Raw genomic sequence first — 23,777 nt, 5'->3', positions numbered from 1 at the left:
TGGCTTCTCATGCGCGGGATCCTGTGATCATTGTGTTTATTAGTGGATCAGATGTAACAGAAAAGGCCGATAAGTCACGGACACGTAACAAAACGGACGACACGAAACCACATGACATGCTCCTGTGAAGTAAGGATGGAGGCAGGACCCTCCTAGTGACGGACATATTGCTGACAGGAGGGCTCTGTCCATCACAGTGTCCCCCCAGGATGCTCAGTGACCGCTGCAGTCAGTTGTAGAAGACCTCGTCCTCGGATAGCGAGCTGCTGTCCACGTAGCGCAGGGAGCTGTACACACGCGGTTTGCAGGCTGCGTTTTCGCCCTCCGGTGGCACCGCTGCCTTGGAGTTGTCCGAGCTGCAGCTCTTCCCGCCACCCAGTAACAGAGCGGGGAACACAGACTGGTGAGATCGCGGTTCGCTCACGTCCCATCGCTCCATAGGCGGCACAGCGGAGGAGCAGGAGAGTCCAGGGAGGCTCCCACCCAGATCAGAGCCACAGCCCCCCGGAGTGAAGCTCAGCAGCCGGCGCTGCAGGTAGAGACCCTCCAGATCTGCAAGAAAACAGAGGACAAGAGACTGCCAGGGGGCAACCACCAGGGGGCGCAGGGTCCGCACTGATCACCTGGCACCACCAGGGGGCGCAGGGTCCGCTCTGATCACCTGACACCAGCAGGGGGCGCATGGGCCGCACTGATCACCTGACACCACCAGGGGGCGCAGGGTTCGCACTGATCACCCGACACCACCAGGGGCAAAACAGCAAGAAAAAAGCTCAGAGAAGCCACAACTCCCATCATCTCCGCCTGATAGATGGATACTGAGCTGCCGTTACATAATGTGTTATCCTCCAGTCACCTCAGAGCTGCAGTCACTATTCTGCTGTTACATCATGTCTTATCCTCCAGGTCTTTTATTAAATAAAATAAAATACTTTACATGACACTAACTGTGATAAATTACAAATAAAACACAACAGAACAGAACATAAGAACAAAGCTCCTATCAGACGACAAAAGACAAAAATCACAAAGAAATTAACCGGAAATGGAAAAAAATGGAGAAAGTTCATGACCTACAAATCCGGGACGTGAAAGAAAAATTCCAGTAAAATAAAGAAAGCAAAACTAAAAGACAACAAACAAAATACTCATAACTTACGTGAATACCTGTAAAAATTATAAATAATAGCATAAAATCATGTAAGACCCCTGACCCAGCTTCATTCATACTACTATATACAACCCCAACTACATTCACACCGTTCTATATACAAGATTATATACAATATATACACTATAAACACATTATACTAAACCGAATATTATACAACACCGCAAACACAACAAAACACTACTGGTCCCACTGCCTTACCTTACAGCCAGCCCCTTACACCACCACATTCACCCTACAACAAACCTAAATACAATACAGTGTACACAATTAACATTTGGTTTTAATTTAAATTTTATTTCCATTTTTTTTTTTTTTTTTTAAATATACATACACATCTACTCTAACTTTCCCGCCACCCCTGATTCAGCTCTGGCCACAAAGTTCAGAAATTATCCGAGCTAGGATCAGGCCCCAAAGTTTTTCCCCAGGCGGGGCCTGGGCCAGGCCAGATCAGTCTCTCATCACCGCCGTTGAACCCCCCAATCCCCCCACCCAACCTAAGACCCTCTATTATACACTATATAAAATATATACAATACGCTATATATACATAAACCAACATCACAGAACACAACCTACATACTCACCACCCAAGGCTCAAGTTCGATGCCTGCAAACCTTCTATTCAGGGAACAAAACAAAAATCTAGAGTGTAAAAATATCAGCCCACCACCAGGATATAGGAGCGCTAACGGACTAAGGCACCCCAAAGGAGAAACCCCTCCAGAGATGGGCCGCCCTCCGGGCACCCAGTCCTTTGCACTCCAGAGAACGCACCTTCACCAGGGCACCTAGGATGCTGCTACAAACTTCATCTACACGGAGGATTTTACTCTGCGTCGAAACTAAAACTCGTGCGTTCCACGTGAAGTACCTGACCACTGCGCTGACTAAGAATAAAGTGGCTCGGTCCCATCTCCCGAGGTCTCTGAACGCTCCATAGGCCCACTCGGCATAGGACAGAGTGGCCAGCCGCGGCCAACCAATGGAAGCGCCCACCCTGTTGTACACCTCTGTATTAAAGGGACAATAAAGCAGGAAGAGCTCCATGCTTTCCAGCATGGTAGCGCAAGCCTCACGGGGACAATTCCTGTCCACGGAACTCCTGTGCTTCAAATTGTTCCTCACATACAACTTACCTTGGAAGCAGTGGCAAGTCAAGTCCCAATACTTCTTGGGGATCCTGCTAGAATTTAACAAACTTAACCCAACCTTTAGATCCCGACTAGGGCAGTCCTGAGGACCAATGGTCTCTGAAAACGCGAAAGCTAGACCCGCATGTCGAGGAGTTTCCTCGGGAGGGACCTCACTTCCCACATTCCCAGACCCCACCGGCGCATCATTTTCAGAACCGGGGTAACATAAGCCGGGAGATGCCCATGCGGTGTGCGAAGATCCTTCAATCTTCCCCGTCTCCCATTCCTGGAAGAAAGGCTGAAACCATCCATTGCGGGAGAATACCCACAGAGGAGCCCTCTCTTTCCAGAGGTTTGCAACGTTAACTTTCAAAAAGGTGTTCACTAGAAACACCACGGGGTTCACCATATTTAACCCCCCTAGTCTCCTCGTGCGATAAGTGACCTCCCGTTTGACTAGGTTTAGTCTATTCCCCCATAACATCTGGAAGAACAGACTGTAGACCCGTGTCCAGAGAGGCTCCAGCAAGACACAGACGCTGCCCAGGTAGATTAGCAAGGGGAGCAGGAAAGCTTTGCACAGGTCAACCCTTTCCCTCAGGGTCAAAGACCAACCCTTCCATTGGTCCACTCTTTGGGCGACACCTTTGATTCTGCCTTCCCAGTTTTTCTTGAGGTAATCACCCTGGCCAAATTCGATGCCTAGGGCTTTGGCATGTTCTTGGGGTTCGGGGAGGGTGTCCGGAAGATCAAACGTGGGATCCCCGCCTCCCAGCCAGAGACTCTCACACTTGTCCTGGTTGACCTTGGACCCGGATGCCTCCGAGTAGCTCTCCACTTCTGACATCACCACCATCGCCTCCTCTTGCGAAGAAACAAAGACGGTAACGTCGTCCGCGTAGGCCACTACCCTCAGGATAGCCTCTGGCGCCAACCCGCCCATCCTCACCCCCGCCAACGCTCCACAATCAACCCTTCTGAGGAAGGGATCGATCGCAAACGCGTAAAGCAAAGGGCTAAGAGGGCAGCCCTGGCGGACACCAGATCCCACCCCGAAAAGTTGTCCAATCCACCCGTTTACCAGAGGGAAAGTCTCAGCCCCTGCGTACAAGGTCTTAAGCCAGTCCACAAACCCTCCAGGCAGACCATACCTCAAAAGAGTGGACCAGCGGGACTCGTGGTCGACCCGATCTAAGGCTTTTGCCTGATCCAGGGTCAGCAAGAATCCCTTCCAAAGGCCGCCCTGCCCCGCTCCACGGCCTCTCGGACACCCAGAACAGCACTGAAAGTGCTACGGCCAGGAACGCAACAGTGCTGGGCCTCCGAAAGGAGCCGTGGCGCAAACTTCACCAGCCTGTTGAAGAGTATCTTAGCCAAAACCTTCCTGTCCACATTGAGAAGTGATATGAGACGCCAATTCTCAATGCGTGATGGATCTTTACCCTTTGACAACATGATCAAAGCCGACCTCTTTAATGATCTCGGCAGAGTGCCCGAGGAGAGACACTCATTAAACACCTGAGTCAAGAGGGGGACCAAGGAGTCCCTAAAGGTCTTAAAGAACTCGGATGTTAAGCCATCCGGACCTGGCGATTTTTTGGGCCGGAGCCCATCAATCGCCAGTCTCACTTCCTCTTCTTTGATCGCTTCTGCCAAACTGCCCAGCGAGAGGTCAGACCCTGGCTCGGGAACAGCTTCAGCCAGGAAAGCCGACATCCTGTCACGATCCAGTTCCTTCCTTCCCAAGAGGTGCGAGTAGTATGAACTGACGACCTCCAAGATCCCTGATCTGGACCTTCTCAGGGATCCCGTACTGTCCATCAGCCCTGTCACTATCTTACTATTCACTGAAATCTTGCAGCTTCTGTAAGGGTCGGGCGAGTAGCACTTCCCGTAGTCCCTCTCAAAAACCAAAGATGCGTGCCTATCGTACTGACACCTCTTTAGCAAGGATTTCACACTGGAGATCGCCTCGCGGCTACCCCCAGTCGAGACAAGATGCTCGAGTTTCCTCCTCAGGCTCGGATACAGGCGATCCCTGTTCAGGCTTCTGAGGTTCGAGAGTTGCCGGAAGAATCTCGCCACCCGATGTTTGAACATCTCCCACCACTCAGACTTAGTGTTACTTAGGCCCAGCAGGGGTACCTGGCTCTGAAGAAATTCCTCAAAGGACCGTCTTACAGCTTCTTCCTCAAGGAGTGACGAATTCAGCTTCCAATAACCTCTTCCCATCCGAGGAGTCTCTGTAACGCTCAGAGAAAACATAATCAAACAGTGATCGGAGAATTCCACCTCCACAACCGACAACGGCGAGGAACCAGCCTCCTCCTTCAAATAAAACCTGTCTATCCTAGACCTGCACTGACTACCTCTAAAAAAGGTGAACCCCGCGTGGCCTGTGTTGTGCCGGATGTGGACATCCACTAGGCGTGCCTCACTTACTATCCTATTTAGCGCGACGCAATCGTAAGCCAGCCGGTCTCCGGAACCTCCTCTATCACAGGGTCTCGTGACGTTGTTGAAATCCCCTCCAAAGACCACCTGCCAACTCGAAAATAAGAAAGGTTTGATCTTCATGAAGAGACACTTGCGGTCCCACTTGGACTGGGGACCGTAGATGTTAATGAGCCGAAGCTCCTGTCCCCCCATGGAGACATCTATGATCAAGCATCTCCCCCATTTCCAACTCGATCAATCGGCTGCATTCAACCGCTGCGGTCTTAAAAAGGACCGCCACCCCGCTATACGGCTCGGCCGCAAGAGACCAGTAGGAGGGCCTGTGCCTCCACTCCCGCCTTGCTTTATGCATGGTTGATAGGTCGGTCAACCTGGTCTCCTGCAAAAACAAAATGTCGGCATCAAGTTGGCCGAGAAAATGAAAGGCCGTGTACCTTGCCGCTTCTGACTTTATGCTGGCAACATTAATGGTTGCCAGTGTCAACGGGGTGGGTGCCGCCATCATGATTGATTGAATTAGATAGCCTTTTTTTTCCCACCCCCAACAGTTTCACCCTCTTCCTCTGACAATGATGAGTTTTTAGTCCGCTTAAGACAAACAGACTCATCCATTCTCTCCTTACATACACTCTGGCCCTTGTCTGGTGGTCCTGAGGTAGTCCCCCCCCCCAGAAGGCTTTGTATTTGCCCCCTGAGAAGAGGACCCAGCGACCTCCTGAGCCCCAACATCCTTGTCCGCAACCTCCGGCCCCGGGTCCCTATCGCCCCCCTCTAGAGGGGAGTCCTGGAGGACCCGGAACCGGTTAGAGATCCACCAGAGGGGGGCGGCTGGACCCTCCAATTGCACCTGGATCAGGGCTACGGAGTCAGAAGGGTCGCACTCCAAGGAGGAGGCTCGAGTTTAGGGTCATTACTCCCTGCCCCGTTCCCATGGCGCTGCTCCTGCCGCCTGATATTGGATGGCGGCAGCCTGCTCCTCACCGGTTCCCTCCCTCCTCTGCCTCTACTGGTCCCTTCACCGACGAGATTTGTCCCGGCTTTCGCCTGTCCCGCACTCGCCGCTTTCAGGACCGCATTGGCAAAGGAACGCGGATAGCGACTGAACGGATGACCGAGGTCACCACACAAGTTACACCTAATCCTGCCACAGGTAGGAGCAAGATGGCCGAGGTCCGCGCACTGAAGTGTGTGGGGCTGCCGCACCTATGACAGACCTTAGGCTGCCCCCGGTAGAAAATCAAGATCTTGTCCCTCCCCAAAAATGTTGAGGAAGGGATATGGGTAACGGTGTTTCCTGAAACCTTCAATTTCACCATGAAGATCCAGGCTCCTAACCAGATACCAAGCTTGTCGAGGGTCTTTTCGGGAATACCGACGATGTCGCCGTATCGTCCAACCCAGGTGGAGATGTTGACACAGGAAAGTGACTCGTTACTGGTCAAAACGGTCACCCTCCTGACCGAGTTCTGGCGGGATATTGCTACAGCGAGGAAACCCTGCCATTCGGGGCGACCCCAAGCCAGCTCATGGCGAGACCAGAAAAGCTCAAGGCCCTCCGGTCTCACGAAGCTGACATCGAAGTAGGAGGTCCCATAGGGATGGATCAAGGTGAAGATGTCATAGCCCATCCCCAGCAGGAGCTCAGCAACCTTTGACCGATCAGGACAGGCATCCTTGCTTACCCACTGGAGACGGACCACGTTCCTACGGTTACTCCTCTGCCCCGGTGTCGGCAGAGACCAGACAGTCTCTGCCCCTCTATCACGGAAGGCGGAAAGACCGTGTCTCTATCCAGAAAGACAGATCAACCTCCCTCCCCTCTACATTGATGGAACTCTCCCCTTTCCTCAGGGCGTCCAGGAAGCGCTGTTGCAAGTCACCATTCTCAGGGTCACCAGACAAGGGCGCACTACTACCCCCAGCAGTGACAGCTCCTGAATAGCTTGGGGCTGAAGCCCCCGCCACCGCTGGGGGGGCAGCGGGACCACTACCTGCTTCCCCTCCACCAACACCAGTAATGCTCTCCTCATTCACTCTACCACTATTCCCATCATTTGCAACATCACTACTCTCATCATTCACTCCACCACTACTCCCACCATTCACTCCACCACTACTCCCATCATTATCATTCCCCTTACCATTGCCACCACTTCCCGTCACTTTTTTACCAGTATTGTCACCACCATTTGTCCCAGTGTTCTCTACACCTTCCACAGTAACATCCATTCCTTCCTCACTTGTGTCTGGCTTCTCTGGAACTCACACCTGCTGGACCGGGGGAGGGGTGCAGCACCACACCCGTTTTCCCTTGATTGGTGCTCTGTTGTGTCTCTGGAGCGCCGTGCCCCCCCCACTGCAGAAGTTTGTATTTTATTATTCTGGGCCCGCTGCTTGTTGGGGGGGTGTGCCGCCTGCCCTGCACCCACAGAGTTCGGGGTCCTGGTGTCACGTTTGGGTGCAGGAGCACTCTGTCCTCCCGTCGCAGCAGGGCGCCCAGTGTTCCCTGCAGATGATTTAACCTGCTTTTTCTGTGCTTTTTGGACACGCTGCTCCCCTGTCGCAGCCGCGTGCCTCTTCTCTGTTGAGGCGCACTGCGCCCCTGTCACAACAGTGCACCCCCCTTTCGCCGCACCATGTTTCTCAGACCTGCTCCCCACAGCCCCGGCGTCGGCCGGCTTAGCCGTAGTGAGCAGGGATGGAGTCTGCCCACACCGTCCCCCTTTCGCAACGGCATGGACATCCCCCTCGGCCTCCTTGGCCCCGGTGATAACCGGCTTAGCCGCAGAGGGCAGGGAGGGAAACTCCTCGGGGTCCCCTATGTCCGGCGCCGTGAGTACCTCCAAAGCCTCGCCCCCTGCACTGTTCTCTGCACAGACGGCAGCACCGCCGGACGTCCTCCTCCTCTCCCCACCTTGCCTATGCCCCGGACCCACTGCAGAGCCCGTGCCTTTAGGTTTGGTGGGGTTTACACAGGAGGTGGTAGGTGTAACATTAGCCATAGGTACATATTTGCAACTCACCACCTCCCGTGCAGTCTCCTTCGTCGTCTTCCTCTTCTTGGTTTCCTCTGCTGGCTCGTCCTCACCAAAGGAAAAGCGGTCCAGGTTCACTGGAGACTCCAGCTCTCGGATCTCCTGTAGCAGACCGCCCTCCTCCTCTTCCTCCGCTGACACTCCAGCCTGTGCTGTCGGAGTCCTCTGCCGTGCCGGGAGGCCGCTCCCCTGTTGTCGGCTCTGCGACTCACTCTCCCGGCTGGTTCCAGTTTGCAGGACTCCAGTCACAACCACATCGTCCTCCTCCTCCTCGTCGCTTAGGACGCCGGCTGGCGGCTCTCCTGAGGTATTTAACCCCTTCATTTCTGAGAACCGTCGCTGGTTCTTAAACCTCTCCAGGAAGGGACCTGCGCTTTTCTCAATCCCCTCCCGGAGGAGCACTAACCGGACCACCTCATCTTTGAGGGCTCTGAACCTCTGGGAGGTCGCGGGTCTCTCCTTGTTAGTGACTCGGGTGTTCAGGATCCGAGCCACCCGCAGCTCCTCCTTCAGCCCGGTCAGTGCTTTGCCGGCGTCCTCGTCCTCAACTAGCATGGCGAGCACTCAGGAGGAGAAGGTACTCGTGGACTCGCCGGAGCTCCTCTTCCCCCCCAGGATGTTCCTGGGCTCTCCATCCTGGGGTGCCCCTGTCTCCCTCTCTGGGCGGACGATGAGCCGTCTCAGGGTTGGTGTAGGTGGGTATGGTTCTTCTCACCCGTCCCGACCTCCTCAGACCCTCTTGGGCCGGTTGCTGCTACTGCTCTCTGTCCCCCGCCGGCACAGACCGGGGAACAGAAGCCTGGGAAGCCATGCCGGCATCCCAGGAAGCCTGCCTCTCCCTGGGGAGAAAAGAGGCAGACTCTGGGACTCCTGTTGGAAGTGCTGGAGCTCACAAGACAGGTGCTGCTCCTAGCAGAGTGTGACTGATTGTGGGCACCTGTCCTCCAGTCACCTCCAGAGCTGCACTCACTATTCTGCTGTTACATTGTGTCTCATCCTCCAGTCACCTCCAGAGCTGCAGTCCCTATTCTACTGTTACATCATGGCTTATCCTCCAGAGCTGCACTCACTATTCTACTGTGACATTATGGCATTCACTATAGTTAGACGAGTCCCCAGATTTCAGTTAGTATCTTGTCCACTGCTCCAGTTACTCCCAGAGCTGCTGTAGCCAGGGGCGATCAGAGCATGCTTGGAGTTGTGGTTCTTATGCGCAGTATACTGAGATAGAAGAGCAGCAGATCTGACATGTCGTCCCCTGGTGGGTGCAGTGACCAGTCCCCCGAGGTCCCGCTGCTGGTCCTGGAGACCCTGGTGCTCTGGAGAGCGAGCTGTGGGGGATGTGACCCAGAAGAAGCCGCTCAGCGGTCACCAGAGGGTCCGGGCCCCGGGGGGGGGGGAAATCAGCGCCGCAGATGGGACCCTGCCATTAACCCCGGCACTGGGAGATGTCTCACTGCTGCGCTTGTTACAATGTATCAGTGGAGCCGGTAAGAGTCATGGCCGGACACACTGTCGCGACCCCTCCAGCTGTGTGAGCGCCGGGACCCTGGGACATGGCGTCGGACGGGACTGACCTTGCTGCTGACGAACCTCTTGGGAGCCGAGTCCATACTGCATCTCCTCATCGTCCAGGGAGGACCAGGCGCTGAGCGTGGCTTCAGTGATGGCGAACTGCTCCGCGACCCCTGAGGGACAGACACAGATAAGCCTGGACCGGACCACCGGTCACTGCAATGAGGGGCCCAGAAGACCCCAGAGTGAGGGTGATGGAGGTGGTCGTCACCATTCTGACCCCCAACTTCACCTGCAGCAAATCGTGCTTCCTTCAGCTCATCCGTCAGGTCTGAGTAATGCTCCTCGTCGGCTACGGAGGGGTCCCAGCCGGATTGGGGGGCGCTCCAGCCTTTCCACTCGATCAGGTGGGCGACGCGTCCGCGGGCCATAGCGGTGGGCTTGGTGATGTGATCTTTTATGGTTTGTACCAGACCTAGAGGTGGAAATCACAGGTTACAGGGAGCTCCGGGGTTCATCCGACTGCTTGGGACCCCAATAATACAACCATTGAGGGTCTCCTGGTCACATGACTCTGGGAGACCTCCACCTTACCGGACTAGTCCCGCAGAATGAGACGCGTCGGATCCACGCAGTGTCCACAGTGATCACTGAACTGCATCCAGCACCACCAGCAGAAAAATACAGGGCCCGGACAGAAAGAAACATAGGCAAGAAGCCCCCGATGCCTCTATTAAGAGCTAGACACCATTATATGCAACGTCAGACAAAATAATACTGCCATAAAGTACCAAAATAATACCGCCATACACCAATGACATCAATATAACCGTACAATACCACCGTACACAGATCATATAATAACCGTATAATACCACCATACACCTATCACATCATATAATAACCGTACAATACCGCCATACACCAATGGCATCAATATAATAACCGTATAATACCACCATACACCTATCACATCATATAATAACCGTTTAATACCACCATACACCAATCGCATCATACAATAACTGTATACCGCCATACACCAATGACATCAATATAATAACCGTATAATATCACCATAAACCTATCACATCATATAATAACCGTATAATACCACCATACACCTATCACATCATATAATAACCGTATAATACCGCCATACACCTATCACATCATATAATAACCGTATAATACCGCCATACACGAATGACATCATATAATAACCGTATAATACCATCATACACCTATCACATCATATAACTGTATAATACCGCCATACACCAATGACATCATATAATAACCGTACCATACCGCCATTCACCAATGACATCATATAAACCTTATAATACCACCATACACCTATCACATCATATAATAACCGTATAATACCGACATACACCTATCACATCATATAATAACCGTATAATACCGTCATACACCAATCGCATCATACAATAACTGTATAATACCCTCATACACCTATCACATCATACAATAACCGTATAATACCGCCATACACCAATGACATCATATAATAACCATATAATACCACCATACACCTATCACATCATATAATAACCGTATAATACCACCATACACCTATCACATCATATAATAACCGTATAATACCGTCAATCACCAATCGTATCATACAATAATACCGCCATACACAGATCATATAATAACTGTATAATACAGCCATACAGTGATCACATCATCTAATAACCATTTAATGCCACCAAAAACAGATCTACTATATAATTGTCTAAGGGTCACTACCGTCTGTCTGTCTGTCCTTCTGTCTGTCACGGATATTCATTGGTCGCGGCCTCTGTCTGTCATGGAATCCAAGTCGCTGATTGGTCGTGGCAAAACGCCCATTGCCACGACCAATCAGTGACGCGCACAGTCTGGAAGAAAATGGCCGCTCCTTACTCCCCGCACTCACTGCCCGGCGCCCGCATACTCCCCTCCGGTCGCCGCTCACACAGGGTTAATGCCGGCGGTAACGGACCACGTTATGCTGCGGTGTGTCCCCAATTTTTTACCATTGACGCTGCCTATGCGGCATCAATAGTAAAAAAAATGTAATGTTAAAAATAATAAAAAAACAAAAAACCTGCTATACTCACACTCCGTAGTCCGCCGAGCTGCTCGCACCGGCCGCCATCTTCCGTTCCTGACGCTGCATTGCGAAATTACCCAGAAGACTTAGTGGTCTCGCGAGACCGCTAAGTCTTCTGGGTAATTTCGCAATGCATCCTGGGAACGGAAGATGGCGGCCGGCGCGAGCAGCTCGGCGGAGCTTCGGTGGATCCCAAGCGTCGGTAACCGCTTCCTGGATCCAGGCGCCAACGGAAGGTGAGTATATAACTATTTTTTATTTTAATTCTTTTTTTTTTTTTTAAACAGGGATATCATGCCCACATTGCTATATACGTGGGCTGAACAAAATACGTGGGCTGGGCAATATACTACGTGGGCTGCGCAATATACTACGTGGGCTGCGCAATATACTACGTGGGCTGCGCAATATACTACGTGGGCTGCGCAATATACAACGTGGGCTGCGCAATATACAACGTGGGCTGCGCAATATACAACGTGGGCTGCGCAATATACAACGTGGGCTGCGCAATATACAACGTGGGCTGCGCAATATACAACGTGGGCTGCGCAATATACAACGTGGGCTGCGCAATATACAACGTGGGCTGCGCAATATACTAAGTGGGCTGCGCAATATACTAAGTGGGCTGCGCAATATACTAAGTGGGCTGCGCAATATACTAAGTGGGCTGCGCAATATACAACGTGGGCTGTGCTATATACTACGTCGTTGGGCAATATACTACATGGGCTGTGCTATATACTACGTGGCTGTGCAATATACTATGTGGGCTGCGCAATATACAACGGGCTGCGCAATATACTAAGTGGGCTGCGCAATATACAACGGGCTGCGCAATATACAACGTGGGCTGCGCAATATACTACATGGGCTGCGCAATATACAATGTGGGCTGCGCAATATACAACGTGGGCTGCGCAATGTACAAAGTGGGCTGCGCAATATACTACGTAGGCTGCGCAATATACAACGTGGGCTGCGCAATGTACTACGTGGGCTGCGCAATGTACTGCGTTGGCTGTGCAATGTACTGCGTGGGCTGCGCAATGTACTGCGTGGGCTGCGCAATGTACTGCGTGGGCTGTGCTATACACTACGCATACATATTCTAGAATACCCGATGCGTTAGAATAGGGCCACCATCTAGTCATATATAATAACCGTATAATACCACCATACATTGATCACATAATTTAATAATCGTATAATACCGCCATACACAGATCACTTCATATAATAAACGTATTACCACCATACACAGATCACATCAAATAACAGTATAACGACCATATAATACCGCCATACACAGATCACTTCGTATAATAAACGTATAATACCACTATACACAGATCACATCAAACAACAATATAACCACCATATAATACCGCCATACACTGACTAACATGATATAACAGCCATATAATACCACCATACAATGATCACATCATATAATAACTGCATAATAACCATATAATCCTGCCATACACAGATCATAACATAACCGCATAATACCGCTATACACAGATCACCTCATCCAGCAGACTGTAAGCCCGCAATGGCAGGGACCTCTCCCCTGTACCCCTCTGTCATTGTTAGTTTGTTCTCTGTAATCAGTGTTGGTATTTTGTATGTCACCTCCTCCCTTGTACAGAACCAGGAATCAATGGTGCGTTAAAAATAAATATAATACTGTATCATGGCATTATAGATAGATCAGGTCATATAATAACTGTATAATAAACATATACAGGGGTTGGACAAAATAATGGAAACACCTGGAAATATCAACAAAAGTTAGTTTAATTTGGTATAGGTCCACCTTTTGCGGCGATTATAGCTTCAATTCTCCGAGGTATGGATTCATACAAGGTTTTAATTGTTTCCCTAGGAATTTTAGCCCATTCTGCAGTTAAAACACCCTCCAGTTCTTTGAGCGACGATGGCGGCGGAAATCAACGTCTAACTTGAATCTCTAAAATCGACCATAAATGCTCAATAATGTTGAGGTCTGGAGATTGTGGGGGCTAGATGAGATGCTCAACTTCATTAGAATGTTCCTTGTGTCATGCTTTAACGATTCTAGCTGTATGAATTGGTGCATTATCATCCTGAAAGATGGCGTTCCCCTCCGGGAACAGTGCTTGAACCATTGGATGCACTTGGTTGCCCAAAATGCCTAAATAATCTCGGCTGTGAATTCTTCCATGAAGGGATATCATTGGCCCAGCGGATCTCCATGAAATAGCACCCCAGATCATCACAGAACCTCCGCCATGATTTATGGTTGGGAGAAGGCAGTCTGGATGGAATGCTTCTTTCAGCTGTCTCCAAGCGTGCACTCGGCCGGAGGTCGCAAATAGGGTAAACGATGATTCGTCTGAGAATATCACATGTGTCCACTGCTCGAGGGACCAATTCTGGAGGTTTCTACACCACTCTAAACGCTTGGAAACATTTGTCACTGAGAGCAGCGGTTTTCTAATTGCAGCTCTTCCGTGGAATCCAGATTTGTGCAGCTCCCGACGAACAGTTTTGGTGGAAACTGGGTTCTGTAGGTGATCATTGAGCTCAGCAGTGATTTTCGGAGCCGTGGTCTTGCCATCCTCTCTCACAATTCGTTTCAGAGTCCGACGGTCTCTCTCAGTCAACTTTGACTTTCGGCCGGACCTGTGCTTTGCTGCGGACGTTTTTCCTTCTATTTCAAGCACAGTTATTACTTTGGAGACAGTACCTCTTGACACGCCAAGCATTCTGGCATTTTCTGTTGCACTAGCGCCTGCCATACGAGCACCAACAATTTGGCCTCTTTGAAAATCTGAGAGGTCTGCCATTGGTATCAGGTTTTCATCAATGTACTTACAATTCAGCAAAGCAAACAGTTAATTTACATACATATATCACATAACACAAATAATCAACTACAAAACATTACCATATGTCACGGTTTGCATGTTTATAACATGTTCGAAGATTATGCCAAAATGTTAGGCGTTTCCATTATTTTGTCCAACCCCTGTAATACCATCATACAATGATCACATAATATAATAACCATATAATACACAGATCACATCATATAACTGCATAATAAACTATAATACCGCGATACTCTGATCACATCATATAACTGTATAATACTGCTATACACAGATCACATCATATAATAACCGTATAATATAGTCATACAAAGATCAAATCATATAATATCCGCATAATACCATTATACACTTCATATAATAAACTGCATAATAAACATAATTCTACCATACACAGATAATATCAAATAACTATATAAGGAGCATATAATACCGACATACAGAAATCACATCGCATAATAACAGTATGCATAATAACCATATAATACCGCCATACACAGATCATATCAAATAACTGTATAATACTGCAATACACATCACATCAAATAGCAGTATATTGAGCATATAATACCAACATACACAGATCACATCACATAACAGTATGTATAACCATATACTGCCATACACACATCACATATTAAAATATAATACCGTCATATCATACACATATCACACATAAAAAATGTTTAATACCGCCATACACAGATCACATCATATAACATAATACCGCCATATACAGATCACATCATATAATAACCATATACCGCTATAAACTGATCACATAATAACCGTATAATACCGCGATACACTGATAAATATAATAAATGTATAATAACCATATAATACCGCCATACACTGATCACATCACATAATCCAGTATAAATAACCGTATAATACCACCGTATACCGATAACATCATATAATAACCATACAATTCCGCCATATACTGATCACTTCATATAATAGCCATACAATACTGTCATACTCCAATAACTTTATGTAATAACCATATAATACCACCATACACAGACCTTATGTAATACTATGTAAGACCAGGTAATACCGCCAGACATGGGACTGCTAATAACACCATACCAAGTGAAAACAATCTGCAGTACTAGACTAATAGTAAAGATCCCACATAATACGGCAGATGGTCTCTATAATAATAATACCGCCATACACCGATCACATCATATAATAACATATAATACGGCAGATGGTCTCTATAATAATACCGCCATACACCGATCACATGATATAATAACATATAATACGGCAGATGGTCTCTATAATACCGCCATACACCGATCACAGCGTATTATGTTATTATATGGCAGATGGTCTCTATAATAATGCCGCCATACACCGATCACATCATATAATAACATATAATATGGCAGATGGTCTCTATAATAATACCGCCATACACTAATCACAGCATATAATAACATATAATACGGCAGATGTCTCTATAATAATACTGCCATACACCAGGGAACGATCTTGGATGCTTTGATCTTCCTCGGGTCTCACCCTGGGGGCCACCTGTGGACAAAGCCCATTGTATCCCTTGCACACTCCTTGAGAAAGCCACCAGGCGAAACGCGCGTCGGAGCCACAGACTATTGGTATATACTTTCATCACTCCTTTTTATACGTATGATGCATGTCTGTAATATTGATCTGTACTTTATGTGTGGGATGCTGCTGTAATAGGAGGGCGGAATTCTGTTCTAGCTACAATCATTGTGCTGCGCTTCTGCATATGTTGTCGTTTGTTTCCTCCTTTCTAAGTTATTTATATTTTAATATTACCAATAACATTCTATATTTTACAGTCTTCGTCATCTTGGTTTATTCGCCATGTTGGAGTCGGTCACACCATCTGTTGTGAGTGAACATATCGCTATAAGGAGCCGATCCACAGTCCCCCCCATGGCCCAGCGCAGACACCGGGGGCCGCGCCTGCACTCACCGATCAGGGAGGAGGTCGCCAGCTCTGTGATCTCGTAGCTCGCAGAAGTCGCCTTGGAGTCGCACATGAAGCCATCTGACGCCTTGTAACATGTCTGTAGAGGAAGAGAGTTGTCAGGTGACAGTGGGGGCAGGGTCACAGGTGACAGCGGGGGCAGGGTCACAGGTGACAGCGGGGGCAGGGTCACAGGTGACAGCGGGGGCAGGGTCACAGGTGACAGCGGGGGCAGGGTCACAGGGGTCACCGGCCCCATCCCGCTTCTCACCTGCCCCAGCACGTCATCCTCATCATCCTCTGCGCTGTCGGTGGGTGCGGCGCCCTCTGGCGGGATTTCCGGAGATAACACTGGGGGGCAGCTCAGTTTTGTGTTTTTGGTGGAGAAGTGAAATTCTTTGTGTCCAGTGAAGAAAAACTCTGCAAAAGAAGGAAAATACTGAAACCAGGACAGAGACCCCCAAACTCCAACAGTAAAACGTGCGGCCCCCAAAACCCACTGCTCCCTGTACTCCAGATGTGGCAGAAAACAACGGAGACTGAACTGAGCGGCGGAACGTTATTTGTCCAGGAAGAGCAGAGACCACAGCATTATATCAGTATTATAGACTGCGGCATTATATCAGTATTACACACCGCGGTATTATATCAGTATTACACACCGCAGTATTATATCAGTATTATAGACCGCAGTATTAGATCAGTATTATACACCGCAGTATTATATCAGTATTATAGTCCGCGGCATTATATCAGTATTACACACCGCAGTATTATAGACCGCAGCATTATATCAGTATTACACACCGCAGCATTATATCAGTATTATAGACCGCAGAATTATATCAGTATTATAGACCGCAGCATTATATCAGTATTATAGACCGCAGCATTATATCAGTATTACACACCGCGGAATTAAATCAGTATTACACACCGCAGTATTATATCAGTATTATATACCGCAGCATTATATCAGTATTATAGACTGCAGCATTATATCAGTATTATAGACCGCAGCAAAGTATCAGTATTATAGACCGCAGCATTATATCAGTATTACACATCGCGGTATTATATCAGTATTACACACTGCAGTATTATATCAGTATTATACACCGCAGCATTATATCAGTATTACCCACCGCAGCATTATATTAGTATTACACACCGCAGTATTATAGACCGCGGTATTATATCAGTATTACACACCGCAGTATTATATCAGTATTATATACCGCAGCATTATATCAGTATTATAGACTGCAGCATTATATCAGTATTATAGACCGCAGCAAAGTATCAGTATTATAGACCGCAGCATTATATCAGTATTATAGACCGCAGCATTATATCAGTATTACACACCGCGGAATTAAATCAGTATTACACACCGCAGTATTATATCAGTATTATATACCGCAGCATTATATCAGTATTACAGACCGCAGCATTATATCAGTATTATAGACCGCAGTATTATATCTGTATTATACACAGCAGGATTATATCAGTATTATACCCCGCAGTATTATATCAGTATTATAGACCGCAGTATTATATCTGTATTATAGACCGCAGCATTAATAATAATAATCTTTTATTTTTATATAGCGCTAACATATTCCGCAGCGCTTTACAGTTTTGCACACATTATCATCGCTGTCCCTGATGGGGCTCACAATCTAAATTCCCTATCAGTATGTCTTTGAAATGTGGGAGGAAACCGGAGTACCCGGAGGAAACCCACGCAAACACGGAGAGAACATACAAACTCTTTGCAGATGTTGTCCTGGGTGGGATTAGAACCCAGGACTCCAGCGCTGCAAGGCTGTAGTGCTAACCACTGTGCCACCGTGCTGCCCACTGCCATTATATCAGTATTATAGACCGCAGTATATCAGTATTATAGACCGCAGCATTACATCAGTATTATACACCGCAGTATTATATCAGTATAATAGACTGAAGTATTATATCAGTATAATAGACCGAAGCATTATACAGTATCAGTATATAATGTACATCATAGTTATGTGACAGGTGTAAACTATATTATACGGTGCCCTGTAGTGGAGGATTATATTGTATTATTACACTCTGTAGATTATATTAAAACCTACATAAGGGCTGTTTTTGAGCTAGAGACTATATATAAGGCTTCCCCAGTCTGGTGTTTCACTGGTTGGGCCCAGTCCTTTTGTCTGCCCTTATGCACACTGAGGTCCACATTGACACATGGTAAGGTTTTACTATTAGACAGTGTAGGACTGTCCCGATCAGAGTTACCTTGACGAGGTGGGATGGCTTTTGTGCTATTTTTTATCAAAAAATATTATTACTAAAAACTCTGTGTTATTTAAATGCACTTTTGCTTTTTTACTTAGTTATATCAGGGTTTTTGCTTACTTTTTTTCTCTTGTAGGTTTTAATGTTTTGTGACCAATGTGAACATGCGTCTAACCTCTGCATGTGTACATGCGTCTAACCTCTGCATGTGTACCAACTCAAGTTAAGCTCAATTTTTGTGTTTTTTTTTTCTCTGTAGATTATATGATGCGACAATTCTTTATATTGAGTCTGACGGCTTCTCCTGTGCACAATACAATAGAGAGGTGCCAGGGTGACAGCAGGGAGTTTCCATGGCAACGCAGACACGCACACTGCAGAAAAACACATGAAATATACAAACAACCTCACATGATGATACCCCCGTCACCAGGAGACATCACCCCTGAACGCATACAGATATTACATTAAAAACCGCACCGTACATTATACAGTGCAGTATAACATTATATAACCCTGTGTATAGAACTCCCTGTATACAGAGATATATGATAAGATCCTGTCTGCAGCTACCACTAGGGGGAGCTCCCTGTATACAGAGACACATGATAATGTGCTGTCTGCAGTCACCACTAGAGGGAGCTCCCTGTATACAAAGATACATGATAAGATCCTGTTTGCAGCCACCACTAGGGGGAGCTCCCTGTATATAGAGATACATGATAAGATCCTGTCTGCAGTCACCACTAGGGGGAGCTCCCTGTATACAGAGATACATAAGATCCTGTCTGCAGCCACCACTAGGGGGAGCTCCCTGTATACAGAGATACACGATAAGATCCTGTCTGCAGCCACCACTAGGGGGATCTCCCTGTATACAGAGATACACGATAAGATCCTGTCTGCAGCCACCACTAGGGGGAGCACCCTGTATACAGAGATAAATGATAAGATCCTGTCTGCTGCCACCACTAGGGGGAGCACCCTGTATACAGAGATACATGATAAGATCCTGTCTGCTGCCACCACTAGGGGGAGCTCCCTGTATACAGAGATACATGATAAGATCCTGTCTGCTGCCACAACTAGGGGGAGCTCCCTGTATACAGAGATACATGATAAGATCTTGTCTGCAGTCACCACTAGGGGGAGCTCTCTGTATACAGAGATACATGATAAGATCCTGTCTGCAGCCACCACTAGGGGGAGCTCCCTGTATACAGAGATACATGTCTGCAGCCAGTACCTGTATGTAAGTACACGGTGCCCAATGGGAGGGAATTTCATGTGGTTGCAGTGAGCTCCCCGTGGTGGCACCTGCGGGACACTATGACAGTATGTGCTCTGTTTTTCGGCTGCTCTGTATATGACTAGTGACCTTAGTTTCCTACAAAACCACAACTCCACACAGTTTCAAAGTTGCCATAGGAGCAATATTATTGAAGTTACACAAACCACAGAACATGTAAAAAATTACAGATACACAATTATTCACAGTTACAGCCCCAGATACAGAATCTTGGGGGGACCAACATCATAGTGCCAAATAATAGGGTCACTTTGTGAAGAAGTCTGAAAACCATGTTGTGAGGGACGAGGGAGACTCCATTTTGGATTTATGAATTAAGGCCCCATAAATTATCCAGGATCTCCCCCCACTCCTGAAGTAGCCCCCACCCTTGGGATAAGTACACAATTCCCAAAAGCTCATAACTTTACCATTTGGCCATTGAATTAGGCTATGTGCACACGTCAGGATTCTTTGCAGAAATTTCCTGGAGAAAACCGGACTTTTTCCACAGGAAATGCTCATGCGTTTTTTTGCGCATTTTTATTGCGTTTTTTGTGCAATAAAAACATGTGCACAAAAATTGCAGATTGCAATCAATTAATAGGATGCTTAATGGATGCGGGTTTTTTTTGCGGTTTTATCGCGTTTTTATAGTGGAAAAAATGTGAAAAATCCGGAACGTGTGCACACAGCCTTAGAGGCCATAGGGGGGAGCAGAGCTGAGACCCCTGCTGTGTATTGTGCAAGTCTGCTTACATCAAGGGAAAACTCCAGACCGAGCGTCACCGACATCTAGAGGTGAATTATGAGGGTACCGTGCATCTCAGGGTTATGTCCCATATACCACCAGAACCTTGGGAGCCCTCTGCACGCACCCCTGCGTCTCATATCTCTCTAGCTGTCCCGGATAACGAGCTATCGAGACTGGCTCTTCAGAACCTCTTTGCAAACCTAAGTTTGGACTCTATCGGTCCAGCCCAAACGGACCTGTTGAGACGTCAGTCTTCCCATTTGGACCTCCTCCTGGGAAGTTATGACCCATCCTAGATATTGGGAATTATTTCAGCTAAGAGGTCAAGAGAGGAGAATTCAGCCCAACCCAGAGGGGTGGTGGCAAATATGGGAGAGGGCGAGCTAGGGGTTAAAAGCTAGCTACACACATTTAGTCTGGTCATTGTTCTGCCATGTAAGCCGCGTCATGTCACACGTGAAGACGGACCAGAAACTAAGACGGTGTCTGTGCATCCGAGAGCTTCCCTTCATCCACAAGTGATAAGAAATGATAACGTGACACATACAACTGACTGCTATCCCGACCTGTACCCTCCCTTTATTTGTAACTCTGGCTGTAATATCTGTATATTTTTGTATTATATATTGCGACTTTCGGCAATTAAAATATCAATTAATCTTGGGCAGCTCTTTTAGGCTACGTTCACATTTGCGGTCAGCGCCGCAGCGGCGCCGCATGCGTCATGCGCCCCTATATTTAACATGGGGGCGCATGGACATGCGTTGTGCTGCGGTTTGCGCCGCATGGCCGCAAGCGTTGGACGCAAGAAACGCATCAAGTTGCATTTTTTTTACGTCCAACTTTCGGCCAAAAACGACGCATGCGGCGCAAAACGCAGCGTTTTAGCGTGCGTTTTTGTTTGCGTTGTGCGCTGCGGCGCACAACGCAAATGTGAACGTAGCCTTACCTCGAAACCCGATTTCCCACGGCTGAGTCCGGCTAGTCCTTATACGCTACCTGGGGTTGGTTTCTGACCCCATATAAGCTTGTTAACGGACCGGGTTTATATTTAACGAGGAACTGGTGGCAGAATACCGTTCTGGTGTTACTGGGGGATCCTGGCAGTGACGGACCGGAGGTTTTTGTATGTATATTTTCCCAGCCTGGTGAGATATATATATATAGACACACACCGCCCTCACTGCAGAGTGCCCCGATAACCAGTACGTGACAGGGCAGACTCTCCGTCGAACCACTTATCCTAGGTGCAGTTCCCTGACTGACCTGAGGGTAAGGGGGCCCCAGAGAGCTGTTACTGTGTAAGCTCCGTCACACATTGGTGAGACAGGAGGACATCTGTATCCCCCGGTCCTCTCATGTGTTGTTTTCATTACACATGTATTCATGCTATTTATTATAGTCACTTATATAGCGCCATCATATACAGCAGCGCTGTACAGATATCATCATCGCTGTCCTCATTGGGGCTCACAATCTAGATTCCCTCAGTCTTTGGCGCGCGGAGAAATTGAGGAAACTCACAAAAACACGGGGAGAACACACAAACTCCTCGCAGATGTCATCCTTGGTGGGATTTGAACCCAGGACACCAGCGATGCAAAGCGACAGTCCTATGTAACACCACAGATAACAGTGATAACTCTGAGTACAGATAATGTAGATGTCACCTGCAGTCCTATGTAACACCACAGATAAGTGATAACTCGGAGTACAGATAATGTAGTAAATGTCACCTGCAGTCCTATGTAACACCACAGATAAGTGATAACTCGGAGTACAGATAATGTAGTAGATGTCACCTGCAGTCCTATGTAACACACTGTATTATCATTGTTTGTCCTCCATACAACAGGTTGTGTCCTCACTTTCCAGCAGCCTCGGTGTGAGGCTCGGGGGTCTCTTTCTCCTGACTGAAGATTACAGTCACTTTGACTTCTCGCTCTCATTCTTCATCCGCTCCAGCAGTGAAAGTGTTAACGTCTCCATCACTCTGTATTAACCCTTTCCCTCTTACCTACCTTTAGAGATACATGAGCCCATATTGGTGACCTGTGTGCCATGGACCCGGGGGGAGGAGTCAGCTCTGTGGGGTCACTTTTTCCCCCAAACGTCCAAATCCCAACATGGTGAATGGTGGACGAGGTCGGAGGGGCTCCTTGGATCCTGGGGTCTCCTTGTCGCAGGAAGTCGAGGACATCTGGCCGCCACCTTCACCTGGTCCGTGCAGCACGGGTTCCTGGCTGCGGTTGGCAGGGGGTCAGTTTGGAGGGTCTGACAGACATGGCAGCGCCAGGGAGGAAGACTCCGGGCACGGATTGTACTGGGAATCGGCGTCACATTCAGCAGCTCCGTTGCTCGGCTGCAGATTCCGCCCCCCCCTCTCTTTGGGAGGGTTTCTCGTGTAACCGGGGAAAGATCCGGCCTCATGTGCGGAGGTGACAGCTGATCCTCCAGGGAGAAAGGCTACGTGTCCTCCAGAGCAGCCTCCTGCCCACAACAGCAACAGGCAGCAGCCATCCAAAGAGGCTGTCACCAGGCGGCGAGTGCCGGAACCGAGACCACACCTGACCCACCTGACAGCAGCGGCCATTATACTGCAATCAGTGCCACAAACACCATGGCATGTAGTGTCAGAAATAAGACTGCCCCTAAGTACAAGAATATACCTACTATAATACTGCCCCTATGTACAAGAATATAACTACTATAATACTGCTCCTATGTACAAGAATATAACTACTATAATACTGCCCCCTATGTACAAGACTATAACTACTATAATACCGCCCCTATGTACAATATAACTACTATAAAACTGCTCCTATGTACAAGAATATAACTACTATAATACTGCTCCTATGTACAAGAATATAACTACTATAATACCGCCCCTATGTACAATATAACTACTATAAAACTGCTCCTATGTACAAGAATATAACTACTATAATACTGCTCCTATGTACAAGAATATAACTACTATAATACTGCTCCCTATGTACAAGAATATAACTACTATAATACTGTCCCCTATATACAATATAACTACTGTAATACTGCCCCTATATACAAGAATATAACTACTATAATACTGTTCCTATGTACAAGAATATAACTACTATAATACTGTCCCCTATGTACAAGAAT

The 23,777-nt window shown here is 47.9% G+C and overlaps 1 protein-coding gene across 1 annotated transcript; it reads right to left on the bottom strand.

The window, feature by feature from the left end:
• Nucleotides 1–19: 19 nt before the first annotated feature.
• FAM131C (family with sequence similarity 131 member C) lies at nt 20–23,260 on the bottom strand. Its single transcript, XM_077260417.1, has 6 exons — nt 22,649–23,260; nt 16,568–16,716; nt 16,303–16,396; nt 9,610–9,792; nt 9,380–9,490; nt 20–552 (listed from the first exon to the last, which is right to left on the bottom strand). Exons 1-6 carry the CDS (start codon nt 22,668–22,670, stop codon nt 230–232), a joined length of 882 nt encoding a protein of 293 aa, XP_077116532.1. The 5' UTR covers nt 22,671–23,260; the 3' UTR covers nt 20–229.
• Nucleotides 23,261–23,777: the final 517 nt, after the last annotated feature.

Source organism: Ranitomeya variabilis, chromosome 4 (genome assembly GCF_051348905.1).
Source record: "Ranitomeya variabilis isolate aRanVar5 chromosome 4, aRanVar5.hap1, whole genome shotgun sequence".
Taxonomy (NCBI): Eukaryota; Metazoa; Chordata; class Amphibia; order Anura; family Dendrobatidae; genus Ranitomeya; species Ranitomeya variabilis.
This window is presented reverse-complemented; position numbering and strand designations above follow the sequence as displayed.